The following is a 15,906-nucleotide window of genomic DNA, read 5'->3' as shown; positions in this document are numbered from 1 at the left end:
GACTCTCATTGAGCCCTAAGGGTTAAGGTGAATTAGGCTTCTGCCCGTTTTTCACCTTGTCTGACTTTAGTTGCTCGCTATACGCAAACTACCTCCCCTGCTGCCCCAACTTCTTCAAAAGTTGGATCACATCTTCCTTTGCCACTAAGGTGTTCAAGTGTTTTTATTCTTGTTGCCCTATAGTTGCTCAGCTAATCTCGAAGGGATCCCCACCTCCTCTTGTTTATCGCCTTCAGACCAGCAGAGTTCTTGCTTTGGGTAGTGATTGCAGTTCTCTGTTTCCCTTTCCAGTGAAATAAGACTGATGGGATGCCCATACTAATAGGGGATATTGTGGTCTCTGAGAGACCGTTATTTGGCGTAACTCTCTCCTTCCTCGAAGTCCCAGCTGACCAGTCTTGGTAAAGTTGGATTTTGTGAATCCTGGAAAAAAAATTGCCTTCTCACTAAAGTCTCCTTATGGATTCATTCTCACATAACTGTACTATTGTCAAGATAATAGAGAACTTGCAGTCTTGTTGCGTAGATACTCCCTTCTACCTCGCTTTGTTGGGGCATCTGGCTGGTCTCTGATGTTATGTAGGACATTGCAGATAAATCCCTCAATATCTTCCCTTCCACACTTTTAGGTACTACTCTGATTATGATGTTGGTTTGTACACTGCTTTCCAAGACTTGCTTTCTTTGGAATTCAGAGTTCTGTTTTCTAGCAACACAATACTGATCCAGAGTTGTGCATGTTCTTTCGTCCATTGCTCGATCTAGATCTCCTACTTTCGCCGTCACCCCCAATTCTATAATCTCACCAGAGTTCATCAATACTTGTCTTCAGGCTGGTCTTTGTGTGGATCTCATTTTGAAAGTGTTCCAGATAGTCCTGTGTTTTGCTTGGGGTACGGGGGATGTGGTGTGATTTGACTGAAATGTGTGTTACCGTTCCAGATTCTGCTCCATCCCTTTTTGCCTCCGAGAAGGTCCACATGTCGGTCACTAAGTGCTTGTTTGGATTCTGACCTCTTGTGTCCCCCCTCCTAACCCCAACAGCCAGCTCCTGGTGAGAAAATCAATTCCTCTGTGGAGAGGTTTCCCAGGTCATAGTTCATTGCCCGAGAGGCATTGTCATCCCTTGGTATTTAATGACTGTCTGTAAACTGCTCTAATAGGGGTACTGTACGCTGCCCTTTCGTCCGTATCCTCCATTTGTTTAAGTTGATACATTGAGGTCACTAACAGGCTTTGGGGTTCTCAGCAACCACAGTGAAAAACACCAAATGCTTCAGTGAAAACCAGTGGGTTGTGTGTGCCAGTTAGCAGTCAGACATCAGTTGTGGTGTTCTGAACCTTACAATTAGTGTGGGGGCACGCCTTTTTAGATCGCCTTATCCTCAAGGACATAATGCATTTCACACACCCTTTAGACAGAAGGACAGACTGGTGTCTATCCCTCTTCTCTGACTGTGTGCTCCTCTACATTCAGTTTAAGAGTCAGACCGCTCTGCCAGAGAAACTCTTACGCCTGCAGAGTTTTTATGTACCTTTATTTATTTGACGTTTTTATTTAGCGCCTTGTCACTGGACAGGTATCAAGGCGCGTCACATAAAACCAAACAGTTTAGACACAAGGCTGTTGTTTTCAAATAAAAGGTGGTTTTTTTACAATCATCACACAATAATCCTATTTAGCAGATTGATGGATATTACTGGTAATCTCAGTAATCGTTTTATAGAATAAGATGAACCTAATCCATACCAAAAGGATTTGAACTCTCACTTCCCTAATACTTGTATCAAACTTGCTAGTCTAATCCCTTTCTAAAATGTATATTTAATCAGCCTCTTGGTTATTGTACTGGCTGAACGATTAGTAATCTCCCTCACTATTATGCCAAGCCATGTAACTATCCTTCCATACCTCAGAAAGCTTTTGGGCTGGTAGTTTGATAATGGTGCTCCTGCATCTCCCCCTCAAGCAGTCATCCTCGGTATGCCCCCTCCCAAATTCCCTGGGCTTTCCTATTTCCTTCTCTCTAATGATTCTTTATGTAGACCGGCAAGGGTGAAAACCAAAGGAAATGATGGACGGAGTGTTGAACATTGCAAGCACTCACCCCCAGTCAACTGATCTGGGTTTAATCCATCACCGTTCTTTAGCCCACTCTGCCACCCCAGTTCAGACATGGCCATATGCAAATCAGTCTGACCCTGTGCCTCATGGGAACAGTCCAGCCCGAACTTTGGTTTTGCTTTGTTCGCCATAAGTTGGCAGGGTATGCTCAGACGTGAGTCCTTTGCTCACTATGCCACTGGATTCAAGCAAGCCTGGCTGAAGACGGCTGAAATGCCAGAAACCGGTCCTAGGAAGCTTGTTTCCGGTCCAGGGAAGACATGGCTTGGCAGTTCGGGCTGGACTGTTCCCATGAGGCACAGGGTCAGACTGATTTGCATATGGCCATGTCTGAACTGGGGTGGCAGAGTGGGCTAAAGAACGGTGATGGATTAAACCCAGATCAGTTGACTGGGGGTGAGTGCTTGCAATGTTCAACACTCCGTCCATCATTTCCTTTGGTTTTGCTTCGAACAGCAAGGGAGGGCAGCTTGCGTAAGATTGAGCCGGTGGGCCCCATCAAAGTTGCTTTATAGCCCAGGCGGAGCCTTATAGCAAATTAGAAACCTGTTTTTATTCAGTTATTGCAGGTTATCCTGTATTATGGCCTGCAAGTGTTTAGTTGCTTTCCTTGAAAGTGATGCATTGCATTTGTTGGGTAGTGTCCTTCCTGTTTATGGATTGCAAGTTGCGAGATCTTGGCTTAGAGTAACAAGTGTTCAAGATGTCCATATTCTGGATCTCAGCGTGTTCCCCAGAAAAAGATTGCACGAGCATGGCTCCAACCATCAGATGAGAGAATGGAAGCACCAAGAAGCAGTCTGGGTGGGCAGCTGCGAAGGACTCTGATCGCTCATGACCTCTTTCTTCTCACTGTGCCTGCGCTTCACCATGCTTACTGTATCTTTAAGAGTGAGACGTGATTTTCTGGTTCCTTTATGGCCTTTTGAATGTCTGCATCTCAACTTCCATGACCTTAAGTCCAAGGATCTTGCGACGTGGCCTGACCCTGGAGTCCTGTACCGCACTCCGTGACAGAACGGCAAATGCCAGAACCCTCCCATCGATTTCTGCTCTTGCCGCTTCACCATTTGACTGAATGCTTCCTGTAGCACCACAGTGGACTGCTGGAGCATGGCGGTCTTGATTTCAAAGAAGAAAAGTCAAGTGTGCAAACACTCCCACCACATAATGGACACTGATTTTAAGCTACCCCACCACCCGTCCCTACACCCAGTGAATCTTATGTAGGCACGTGCATTTTTGCTCACTTATCCAGTTTAAATGGGACAGCATTACAACTGCTCCTGTTTTTGAAACTACAACTTGAAATTCAAATATTTCCAGTGATATAGACACAGCATTAATACTTGACTAATTAAAACGAAATCCTATTTTGCTCACCCAATGACACAATGCAGCTTGGGTAATATAATCTGTGTGAATAATATTTTGATTGCAAAAAAGATATAGTTTCAAATTAAACATTGAAATCCACTGATATGTCGCTTGTGGTATACTGCACCTTACACTATGCTCAACCAACGACCATGCCATGCAGTGTTCATGACAATACACTTAACATTACTGATAACATGAAGTGCATCAGTGACAACATCTTGAATGGCATTTTTATCACTGAGATCACATTCAACATCACTGGGATACTTGTAGCACAAAATGGTCCCACGGTGTTATTAATCCATTCACGTCGGTATTTCAATGGGACTGTTTGAAGATTCTATTCTCTGCCACCTTTTACAAGTACTACGATATTGTCATATACGTCCTATGGTGTACATTGATGGCGCACATTGTTTTCTGTGTGACACCCATCCAGCTGCATGATCAGCTTAGACCGTAGTCTTTGATAATATATTATACTGTCTCTGAGACTTTGAACACCAAGCAAGTAGTCATGCAGCTAAGCTACTCTATCCTCTCTGCGCTGCCTTCAAGTCACACTGACGGTTCTCTGTACCTGTTTTCAGTTGATACCATACATCCTACCTGTGTATTTGTGAAGCATATGCTTATTTTCTGTAACGTGAAATGCTACTCAATCCTCCAAAATGTCACTGTCTAGGAGCGTGGCATGTATTTGTGTTTGCGAAGACTGCACCTGGATGAACCCCTGAAGGCTGTCCGGGGGTCATAAAGCCAAACTCTCCATCAAACATTAAAAGGAGGGCCCTTAAGTACTTCTGCGGGTATAAGGATAGGATGCTGACCCGCTCCAGAGGCCTGTTATGTGTCAGATCCCCTTTCATTCGAAATCCTTATGTAGGCTACCGAAAAGTAGTAATAGCAGAAATTCTCAGCATTCCCACCCTGTGTGGCCAGGGAAGTACAGCGGATTTCCCGGTGCCTTTCAGTCTCTGTCTACTAACAAGGAGCCAATTACCTCAACATATATCTATGCACCCAGAGGTTCCTGGTCTGTAGACGATGTGGCAGCAGATGGAGGCTCTCAAAGAAGCTGTGCAGCAAATATTTGACATCCTTCCAACTTCCTCTGTCTCACCTTCGGGGCCCTATGTATCCAGGGAGGCCTCCAGTCTGATTACCGTTGATGGATCCATCCTCAATGCAGCCTGTACCTTTTGACCCCGCTGTGGGGTCTGCCTCCGACTCTAGGGGTAAGCTCAATCAGACTTCGATCCATGCGTTAAGACCCATGCCGGTTCCTGCCACGTCAATGCCTGAGGAGGCCTCTATTTTGTCTGGCACTGAAATGACTCTGACTCAACCGAAGTTGCATTGTGCACTAGCCTGATGCATCCTGTCTAACTTTGTTCCAGCTCAGACAGGATACTACCCTACTAGGGAGTCGCCCACAAGTCCTCCACAACTTGTTTGGTGAAGACTGTTATGAAAGCCAGCATAACCTTGGAGATGACCATGGAGATAATGGGGATGATGCCCAATATTAAGATGTTAATCTGTATATGGATTTGCTGGCAGTTTGTGGATTTGACTCCTCCTCTGGCCCTGGGTTGCAATATATATATTGTGCACTGGAATTCTTCAAAGAAAGCAGGGCCACGTTATACTCTCTAGCCTTTCTGTGCCCATGTGGCAGTATCCCCAGCGATTTCATCCCTTTCCAGGCTTCAAAAGGCATTTTGTGCTGACCATGCCAAGCACAACACCCTAGCAAAAGACTGCGCCCCGAGTCCCTTTCTAGGCCTGGGTCAGGCACTGAGCTGACAGTCCCCGTGCTTCCAAGCTGCTTTCATTGTCCTTTCTGCAGCAGGAAGTCCAGTCTCTTTTGAACAAAGGATCAATAGAAAGGGTTATTGCATCAGAAATGGGGAGTGTTATTTTGTTGTCCTGAAGAAAAATTGAGGTATTTGTCCAGTTTTAGATCTTTTCCCTTTCTGGTTCTTACTGAAAAAGCGCAAATTTTAGATTCTTACGCTGGCCCAGGATCTGTCTTCTCTGAATCCAAGAGACTGGATGCTAGCGCTGGATCTACAGGATGCCGCACAACTCCATCTACTGGCCCTCGGGAGTAATGCCCTGAAAATGCCTTGAATCCAATCTGGCACATTTTGGGTATTCACAAGGTTTTACATCTGTGGTTGGAGTATCCACCAGAAAGGCCATTAGTGAAAGTAAGTAACTTGTCTGTGCCTAGTACATGTCTTACAGGCATTATTTAGTTAAAGTACGCTCTTAATGATCTCAAAGGTTATCCATGAAATTTCTTTTACAAAGTGTTTGTGGTTTTCAATTACTTCCTGTGCTTGTTTGACATTTAGAAGTATACATGAGCTTGTTGCCCTAAGTCGGACTGGTATGCCCAGACATGTGTCCTGTGCACACTGTACCACTTGAACCAAGCTATATAACTTGCTGATCAGCTCTAACTAGAGCAAATTTGATCCTGGGTTGCTTGTGTTTTTGGTCCAAGGAGTTCAAAAGCGTGTAAAAAATTAGAACGCAGCTGGCGACAAGCCTATTGCCCGCTGGCCAAATAGGCACTCAGGAAATGTCAGAATTGCTACTATGACGATGTTAAGAGCGCCAAAGGCCAGTTCTATGCGGAGCGCATTGCCCAATCTAGGAACCACTCAAAGGAAATCTTTTTGATTGTCCAGATCTTTTTGAAGCCATTTGCAGAACGCAAGGCCGCCCCTGCCTCCAATTCATGGTGAGAGCAACTCTCTTGACTTTTTTATTGATAAAATAAAAGCAATTCAGGATAGCTTGGGGCCAGCCGGCTTGGGCCTGACAGAACATTCGTCCCAGGCTGTCCGTGAGACTGATCGCACTTACATGACTCTGACAGTATTTACGCCCATTCCGTTGGCTGATACCCTGGCTATTCTTAAAGCACTTAAATCAGGATCCCCGGCAGACCCCTGTCTTGACAGGCAGTTGCCAGCAGTGGCGGCGGTAGTCAACCCCGAAGTTAATAATATTATAAACCTGTCCTTGCTGTCCGCCAAGGTGCCTGAGGAATGAAAGCAAGTTAAGCTACTACCCCTGTTAAAAAAAACAAAAAAACCCTCATTGAGCCCAGACATCCTGGCTAGCTATCGACCAATTTCACTCCTACCGGCTGTGGCGAAGGTATGTGAGATGGCAGTCTTTAAACAGCTGTCTGCGTATATCGAAACGTCTGGTGCTCTTCACCCAGCTCAGTCCGGTTTTAGAGCCTCATACAGCACGGAGACTGCTTTGGTCGAGAACGGAGGCTATCCAGGATTGCTGTGATTCTGGTGGCAACGGCCCTGGTTTTACTGGACCTCTCTGCCGCATTTGATACGGTTCCACACCGTCAGCTAGTAGCTCGCCTGTCTAATATTGGATTCTCAGGCCAGGTGTGGGACTGGATTGAATCCTTTCTGGCCAACAGATCACAACAAGTGCGGGTACCACCTTTTTAATCCACACCAAGCAGTATCACCACAGGCATCCCTCAGGGCTCAATGCTAAGCCCTTTAAGTTTTAATGTTTGTGACTCCACTGATGTATCTTGCGGAAGGGCTGGGTGCCAAAATTATAGCTTACGCTGATGACACCCAGCTGCTTTTTACATGGAAAAAAGATGAGGCATCTGTGGAATCGGCTAGAAACTGCCTGTCGAAGTTTTTAATTGGTTGGAGCGGGCCCAACTTAAATGCAATGAGGAGAAGTCTGAGGTCCTCCTCTACGGGACCTTTCTGTCGAATTTTTGGTATCATCTGTGGCCCGAGGGCTTTCCCATGCCAAAAACCATGGGTAGTCCAGCAAAAAACCTGGGGGTATGGTTCAGCGAGGACCTCAGATTCCGACCTCAGATTAATAAGTTGGCATGAGTGTGCTTTGGTACACTGAAACTCCTCAAATTTTTGCTGCTCCTGCCAAAAGCGGCTAAAGAAATGGTGACCTGCACTCTCATGCTGTTGCGGCTCGATTATGCCAATTCTCCCTACATTGGCCTTCCCTGCTACCAGATAAATAAGCTGCAGACTATTCAGAACGTGGCCGCTAGAATGCTACTAGGTATTCCGCGAAGTTTCGGAATCAAGCAGTTTCTTTGCGACTTGCATTGGCTACCTGTTGACCAGCACATTCTGTTTAAGGTACTAACCATCGCCCATGGTGCCCTCTACAAGTCTGGACCCTCTTACCTCAGGAGGCGCTTCAATTTCTATGCGCAATCTAGGCATCTCCGGTCAACGGGACCATGCTTTGCTGTCGTCCCACGATACCGCCTTGCCAGAATGGGAGGGAGCTCCCTTTCTGTAAGGGCGGCCAGGGCCTGGAATAGCCTGCCCTTTGAGCTCAGGAACAACCACGATCTTAGGACGTTCAAGAAGCAACTGAAAACCCTACTTTTTGATTAAGTCGTTTAGCTGCTTTTTCCACATCTGCTTACCCCTGCTCAGGCTTATCGCTCCGGGACACTTCCGAGTATTTGTGCGCGCTACAAATGATCGATAACATAACTTGGCTGGCAGTTCTTGCTGAACTGTTCTCATTACAGCAGGGTCAATGCTGATTTGCATATGGCAGGGAGTAAACTGAGGTGTTGTGTTAAAACTAGCAATGAATTAGGATGCTGCTCCAGGTAATTACCAGTAGCTAAGTAATTTGAGCATTCCATCCTTCAATTTTTGTATTCTAGACTGTCTAACGTGCTCACACGCATTGCATCACCGATTGATATTGCTGATGCCATATGTGATGTCAACAGTGTAATTGGAGATGCCTATAGTAATGTGAGGTCATGATCAGTACGGAAGGACCTTCTATGGTTTCCATTGCATACCATAATGGTCAAATTTCCCATTTTTGGTTTGCTTGGAACCATAATTTCACTTTAATGTTTGTTCCACAGAATTTCTTGGGTTCTTTTTTTTTTAAAGGTTTTTTTATGTGAACTAATGTAATTCACCTTTAGTGAATTTTTATTTTTTATTAATGCTATACTGCATCCATATTTATTATACAGGGCCATCACCTGAGCACCGTTTGCTCTGGGCACTGGGCTTAGCATGCAGGCAGACCATGTGTCAGCCCCACACCACAGGACCTGCTAATTTAGGCTTTTGGCTGTGTATTGGGCTCTGCATTCAGTGCCTAGTCTGTAATCCGTCTTTGCATTGCCCGCCACTCTTCAGCGCTAACTACGTATGAAGTTCAACTGTTCTGACTGGACTCTGCACAAGGCCGGTCTAAAGTGTTGAAGCCTTGCACCATTTCCGATACCACTGGGCCCACTGTGGAATGCTTATGTATGTGTGCAGAGCCTGGTTGTAGGTGAGGTCTCAGTCCAGCCTGTTTCACCGTGGAGCTCACTTGCACGGCCATGGGATATGCACAGTAGGCTCTGGGAGCGGGCCTATTGCATTTGAGGCCTTATTTCAGTCATCATGACAAAATGGATTGCAGGGCATTGCCTGTACTGGGCACAGTGTCAGCCGCCACACCAGTAGGTGTGCTGCTTTTAGCTGTGGGCAGTAGGCTCTAGGAGCTGGTCCGATGTTGTGTCCCCTGCACCAGGAAACCACAGACTTCAGCAGTGCATTGCAGGCGTTGAGCACATGGCATGACCCACTCCCCAAGCCTTTGTTGGTGCACTGTGGACATTAGGATCTATATGTAAAGTGTAGTCTCCCTCCCACAGAACCATTTGTGCTGGTCATTCTTCCGTGAGCAGCAATCTCTGGAATTTGTAGGGCAAGTGTGCTGGGTGCCCTTTTTATGATCTGACTCGACATCGCAGTTGTCGCCAGCCAATTATATGAGCATCACTAGAGAGGGGCAATGACTGCCCACATGTTGGGAACCAGGAATACATGTTTTGATTAGGCAGACGTTGTGTGTTTGATGTCCACACAGCTGCGATCATTTTGTTTATTTATCCAGCTGCCTGATGTTGAACTTTTAGAGCAAAACCAAAGGGTATGATGGACGGAGTATTGAACATTGCAAGCATGCTTGTTTCCGGTCCAGGGAAGACATGGCTTGGCAGTTCGGGCTGGACTGTTCCCATGAGGCACAGGGTCAGACTGATTGGCATATGGTCATGTCTGAACTGAGGTGGCTGAGTGACGCTCTGCCTCCCTCCTCTGCAGCGAAGTCGCCTTGCGGTGCTGGTTTAGTGATGCCAGGGTTCCCCCGGGTGGGGCACTCGAGCTGCTGCCGGAGTTCTGGGGCTGAATTCCTCCACAGCGACTGCGCTTAGAGCGCTGCTATTTCGGACGGCACAGATCGCTGTGCAGCCATGGGGAGGCAAGGTCGTGGACCGCTGGGTCTCCATTTTACGGAGGAGCCGATGGGACAAAATGGCAGCTGGTAAAATCTGCTTGGAGCGGAATGGCTCCTGAACACCGGAGGGGCGGCAAAGCTCTGATTGTCCCCCTACGAGCACCACAGGCCAGTGGCAGGCACCTACAGCCCCGCGACATCACCTGAGCACACAATTGGAGAAGCTTGACGGGTGGACGGGAGGGCCCCAGGCGGTCCTCCCCACACTCCCTCATCAAAACTAACCAGTACCTCTCATGCACGGCACAAATCTCGACTGCCTGGGCCACACCACACGCGACAGTCTACCAGGAGTTACCCCTCCGATGCAGTGATCAGGCGAGAATACACTAGTGGAGGAGGATGCCTGACTCCAACATGGCATCTGTGCGAGCCACGTAAGAGCTCTACTAATGCAGGTACCAATGGGGCCGATTCAATCTGTAGAGACTACTAAGCAGTTTACCCTGTCCTCTAGAATCATCTGGAGGCAACGGTTGAGGGATCTCGACATGGCCACCACACAACTTAGCAACTAGGCTCCTACCTACTATTCCTCACTCTCAAAACCCTTCCACCACCCACCCCCTTCTTGCTCCACCGGACTGCAGCAAATAGTGGAGCCCCTCCACCCACACCGAACTCCATGGACTGGCACATGGAGCTTACACCAGCGAGGCTAGGGGTGCTTCCCCACCATTCTCCCCCACCCGGCTCACCCATCATGACATAAATTATGTGATCTTCCTCTGACGGTTGAGACCTAGCTAGCTGACCGAGGCACGGTGGAGCTACCTGTTAGCTAAAGAGGACATTGGTTGAGGACTTTTTTTTCTTTAGAAATGCATCCGGATCATAACTACTGAGTCGCGATTGCCGACTTTGTAAAATATAAAATGCTTGCTGAATTTAACATTCTACCCCATAAACATCCTTTGATGGTAAACCTGGACTTGTTGATTCCCTAGAAGTTCATATGTAATAAGGGAGGAGTGAGACAAGGTGTTGGGCTCCAGTAGTTCCAGGGACCCTAGCAGTAGGTGTCCTTGCTCTCCATTATCCTATGCGCCAGGGTCAGGAGGAGCCTGCGATCATGAAAGTGGAATATTAAGAACATTAAGTCTGGCATTTTATTTTTTATTTTTGGTCTAGGTTAGTAGAGCAGCTGTCTGCTGATCCATTGCTACCAATTCTTTAAAATATACATAGTGGGCTTTTGATCCGCCCATAGAATATTTCTCTCACCGCATACTGTTGTCTACTTAGGGTATCATTCCATCTTCTGGAGAGTACTCGCATTGGAATGCATAAGGGACTATTTTACATCTGAAAAAGTCACCCCACATTACACGATGTATTTCACAGGAGCATTGTATAAACGAAAGTAATCGTTTTTGGTTTCTTTTTCACTACAGCAGGCTTGCTAATTTAGTTGGAACGCAAAATACAAGCAAGGTTTATTCTGTTTTGCCAGTGCTTGTTTATTATCTCACCAAATTATCATTTTAATTTACAAAATAAAAGCGGTGTTATTCTTCACTGTAGAATTCACCCAAACCTACCAAATCTAAAAATCATGACTGCAAGAGGTTTGGCATTTTAAGTTGCTGTGCAGGTGGTTTTGTTTTCCCTCGGTGGGGCTTCTCAATCTAGGAACGTTAATAGAAGCCGGTATCTGGAGCAAAGGTCGCTCGCTCTCTAGCACGCCCCTCCCTGCTCGAAGTGAAGGCCAGAGCAGCTGTGGCAAGCTCCTCGGTCTGTGCTTCAGTTACGTACACATTAGTTGTCAATTCTTGAGAATTCTTTTCCAGCATTAAAAGACTCGGAATCTAACCTTCCAAGGTAGACTTCGTGCACAACAGCGTATCCATTTTCTTATGTGATTCTGTCACTGAACGTCCTAGACAAACTGAACACACCGCAATATGAAGTTTATGAAGTTTGCAGCGAGCGCATATGCTTTGATGAATAATTTGTCTAATGTGTGACATTGTTTTATATCTTTAACCAGTGTTTGATGATTTTAGACCAACCCTTTGCACGTTGCTATGCTTGGCTCGAGCAGCTTCCAGTGTCTAACAATGCCGTTTCGTTTCAGGGAGCAGCACGGCGTGCATAGTCATCTTGGACCGCGCACGCCATCGGTTACACACCGCGAACCTGGGGGACTCTGGCTTCTTGGTGGTGCGAGGAGGAGAGGTGGTCCATCGGTCCGATGAGCAGCAGCATTACTTCAACACTCCGTTCCAGCTGTCCATCGCGCCGCCGGGAGCAGAGGGAGTGGTGCTAAGTGACAGGTATGTATGTGCACTGTCGAGGCCCGCTGGTGTGAGTGCTGCGGAGATATTGAAGTCGGACTTCTGCAGGTTGTGGAGAGTGCCCTATTGGGGCACACGTCACTCCCACGGTGGTCCCATGGTGACTTATTTACACGAGCAACAATCTAGACCGGGTGTATTTGAAAAGCGCGCATTCTCTCATGGATATCTTGGGGGTCCTTTCTGCACCCCTCCTTCCTTTCTGGGCCTGGATTCTAATCCGGTGTAGCAGCCTAGCGTGCCAGGCAGTTTAGTTTCTGGTTGATATTTTTTCGGGTACGAACGGGGGCTCAGCATGGCATCGAAGGGACTTGAGTCGGGTCAGTTTAAGATTCTCACATCGCCGAAGTAATCTCGCGGGTCCATGATGCACACGTGCACCACGGACTGGGGGGAAAGATTACTGCCGTCGCGATGTTATGCGAAGGGGTGGGAGACGCTCCCGGGAAGCCTTTCAATGTATTAATGGAATGTGCGGTGGTAGAAGAAAAGAATGGAAAGGCCCATTTGAATGTATACGTTTATTGCTTGTTCAAAAGGACTCTGAGCATTATTTCAGGAGGGTCCCCGTGCATTGGCTGCAGAACAGAGTCTGCGTCTGGCGATGCAGGCGCCTCGGGAGAAACCGTTTAGTCCTTGTGTAAGCGGTTGGAGATCCGTGGGCCATCTCAGGTGGTTGCCCATCTGCCTTGGGAGTTGTTGACCTTGTGAGGCAAGCTCCCGTTGCCATGAAGTGACCGGGGGGGGGGGGGGGCTTTTTTATAATCTTTAGTGAGGGATTCTTTGCCGTGCTCTTGTTGGCGTTAGTTTCACTTGTGATAGACTGCCTGGGGGAATCTTTCGGAGTCCAGAGATGAAGCATGTGATTACAGCTCATATTGCACGGGCAGCAGTCAAACTTTCCATTGGTAAGCACAGCGTGTTCCGCGAACGCGAGGCAAACTGGTCTTGGCAGAGCACCAGGCACTGCCGAGGGAGTGTTCAGCAATAGGCCATCACTGTCCAATGAGAGAATCCTGTCCGACTCGAAGGGCGCATGAGCAGCCCCAGGCACGGACGGACTGGGCATTGAACTCCACCAGCCGAATGATTACTGGGAAAGCCTAAAGTAAACATAACCAGGGCTGATACCAGAGTGCATGTCGCTCGAATTGGATATGGGTCTCGGGACGAAAGTCTGCTCTGTGACTAGTGTCTCACCTTACATGACTTTTTTAGGTAAGTAATGAGCTCCAAGTCTTTTTTTTGTTTTTATTTGTAAATGGTTCAGATTCCTACCATACTTTGCTCCCCCCTGGTACTTGTAATATTTACTGCAGAAGCCAAGATTTCCCAAGCACCGTCGAAAACATGCTAAGAAACCTTAAAGTTGAATCAAACAAAATTATTGAACTAAACATCGCCTTAGCCTCTCCTCTGGAAGGTTACTTTTAAGTACTTTGAAAAAATGGTAGGAGGGCACTTCATACTCGGATGGATCATGAACTCCATAGTGCCCTCACAAGGAATTGTAGCTCTTGCAATTTCATTTCTTACACTTCACTGGGTGTCAGTCCCATGAAGGTCTAAGATGACCTTGTTGACACCGAAGACAAATTGCGGACTCTTGAATACTAGTGAGTGGAGGGGGATAAACCAAGGAAGTCTGAGGGGAGAGTGTGGGTTAAGGGAACAATCGGACTTCTTACAAGTTTGACTTCCAAGAGGGAAGTATTTGTTGGTGATACACTTACACCATCCAGGGTAAAAGTGAAAGCCCCACTTACTCTGCACTGACAGACCTAAGTAATGTGATCGAAGTGGTGTATTATAAATTATGTTTCCGCTAGTTAGCCATTCTGTTTGTTCATTGATGAAGTTCCTCAAGAAATTGTGACCTAGCATTCTACAACGAAAAATGCTGAAAACTAGGACAAAAAACTGACTGGAAGACTAATCCAAACCCCTGCGGCAATGTGTTTCTTGTTTATGAATGTGGAGGCTCAAGTTGATGTAGCTCTGTTTTCTTTCTCTCAGCCCCGATGCTGCTGATAGCAGTTCCTTTGACGTTCAGCTTGGAGATATCATTCTGACAGCGACAGATGGGCTATTTGACAACATGCCAGATTACATGATTCTTCAAGAGTTAAAAAAATTAAAGGTAATGAACTTTTACATGGGAAAGATTTTTTTAAACGCAGTTTCTGTTCTGTGTTTTTTTTTTAGTAAACATGAGTAATGTATTTGATCAGTAAGCGATTTCTATTGGGCATTTCGCTTACAGTTCAGGTTCTTCTTTAACTCTTATAGCTGCTTTCCTGTCCCCAGTATCCTAAGACCGAGTTATATGAAGTGTTTGATGGATTAATTAAGGCATAGCACGTCGAGTTCTCTGTTTTTCATGCTAGTGACATTCATTAACTCCGCAATGGGCAGCATTCTTCTTTTTCATTGTTTACTTTCAAAAAAACTCAACAGCAAATCTGCAGAATATAGACAAACTCAGTTGGAAAGGGTCAGCTGGATTCAGTCTTTAAAACAGTCCATAATAACACGATGGTCCAATTTGTGGCCTTCAGTGTGCCTTAAATACAAAGCATTGGTGGAGATAGTGTAAATAATTTATTATGCATCCCCAATGGCCCAAATGGCAGCTCCCTTCTTTTGGCTTATTCCAATACACTCTATTCTGACGCAATCCAAAACATGCTATATCATAAGTAACACCTCTCCCCCTAAAATATTCTATAGTCCCTGCCTCGACAGTCTTGTAAAATCTTTATTTTACTAGACCAAAAGAAATCTTAAATTGAACCAAACACAATTTTATTTTGCATTGCAATTCTTGTCTCCAGTGTGGTCACTTTATTGTGGGATGAAGAAGTGAGCACCTTCATTGTTTGTATGTGTAAAACATAAAACACACTTACACACCCATCCCTCTTTGAGTTATGTGCCGCCTTCAACATTAGATATTTCATAGATTCACATGTTTAACTTATTTCCCATTGTTAGGCTGGGAACCCTCTATAAACCATGTTAGCATAGCAGGGGTACCTTTACATCCACTAACATTGAAGATTGCAAAATAGTTTTGTACCCTATTCAGTTTGTGACCCTAACTCTATCCAATCTGAGACCTAGACCCTAAGGTGCTCCCCTGGCAGATGGCTTTAAACTACCAATTTTGTACTGCAAATTCAAGTCATCAATCCTCAAGAGATGTCCTTCAGAAAACAAAATCACCTTATCTATGCTCCACCAGCTACAACGTTTGGAACATTATGGCAGGCATTCTTGAGGAAAAAAACACTAAGTCTGCAAATTGTGTGGGGAAAAAGAGCAATGGGGTTGACCTAGTGCCTCCACTGTATCCACCTAGGGCAGGCCATAGTCCTACAGAATGTGAGATGTGCAAGATCTTCCGCCAAAAGATTGTCAAGAACAGAGTGGTAACTGGCATATGCAGTTTATGAAGGAAAGTCTGAGGCCTCTACCATAGGGGGATCCAAGGTAACCCAAGAAAATGATGCTAAATACCCAGTTTATCCTGGCCTGGACAAGGCAGACTATTTGGGTAAGGCATTTGGGACCAGCATTGTGCTCAGGCTCCACAATTTGATTAGCTCAACTGGCTTTTAGTCTGACATCCAACAATCTCTTTTGGACATGCGTTTGATGACCCAAACCTTTTTGGAGCAACGGTCAACTGCTCCCTTGAAATTTAAAGAGCAAGACCTCCGCTCGCTCGCTAGGCCTGGT

The 15,906-nt window shown here is 46.1% G+C and overlaps 1 protein-coding gene across 1 annotated transcript in view; it reads left to right on the top strand.

The window, feature by feature from the left end:
• PPTC7 (protein phosphatase targeting COQ7) overlaps positions 1-15,906 on the top strand; it is a 136,071-nt gene that overhangs the window by 83,276 nt on the left and 36,889 nt on the right. The window contains exons 3-4 of the mRNA XM_085636042.1: positions 11,946-12,144; positions 14,182-14,305. Coding sequence (XP_085492168.1) covers positions 11,946-12,144; positions 14,182-14,305 — 323 coding nt within the window. The remainder of the gene's footprint in view (positions 1-11,945; positions 12,145-14,181; positions 14,306-15,906) is intronic.

The sequence above is a fragment of the Triturus cristatus genome, chromosome 11 (genome assembly GCF_964204655.1).
Source record: "Triturus cristatus chromosome 11, aTriCri1.1, whole genome shotgun sequence".
Classification (NCBI taxonomy): domain Eukaryota; kingdom Metazoa; phylum Chordata; class Amphibia; order Caudata; family Salamandridae; genus Triturus; species Triturus cristatus.
The sequence above is the reverse complement of the archived record's forward strand: the minus strand, read 5'-3'. Positions and strand labels throughout refer to the sequence as shown.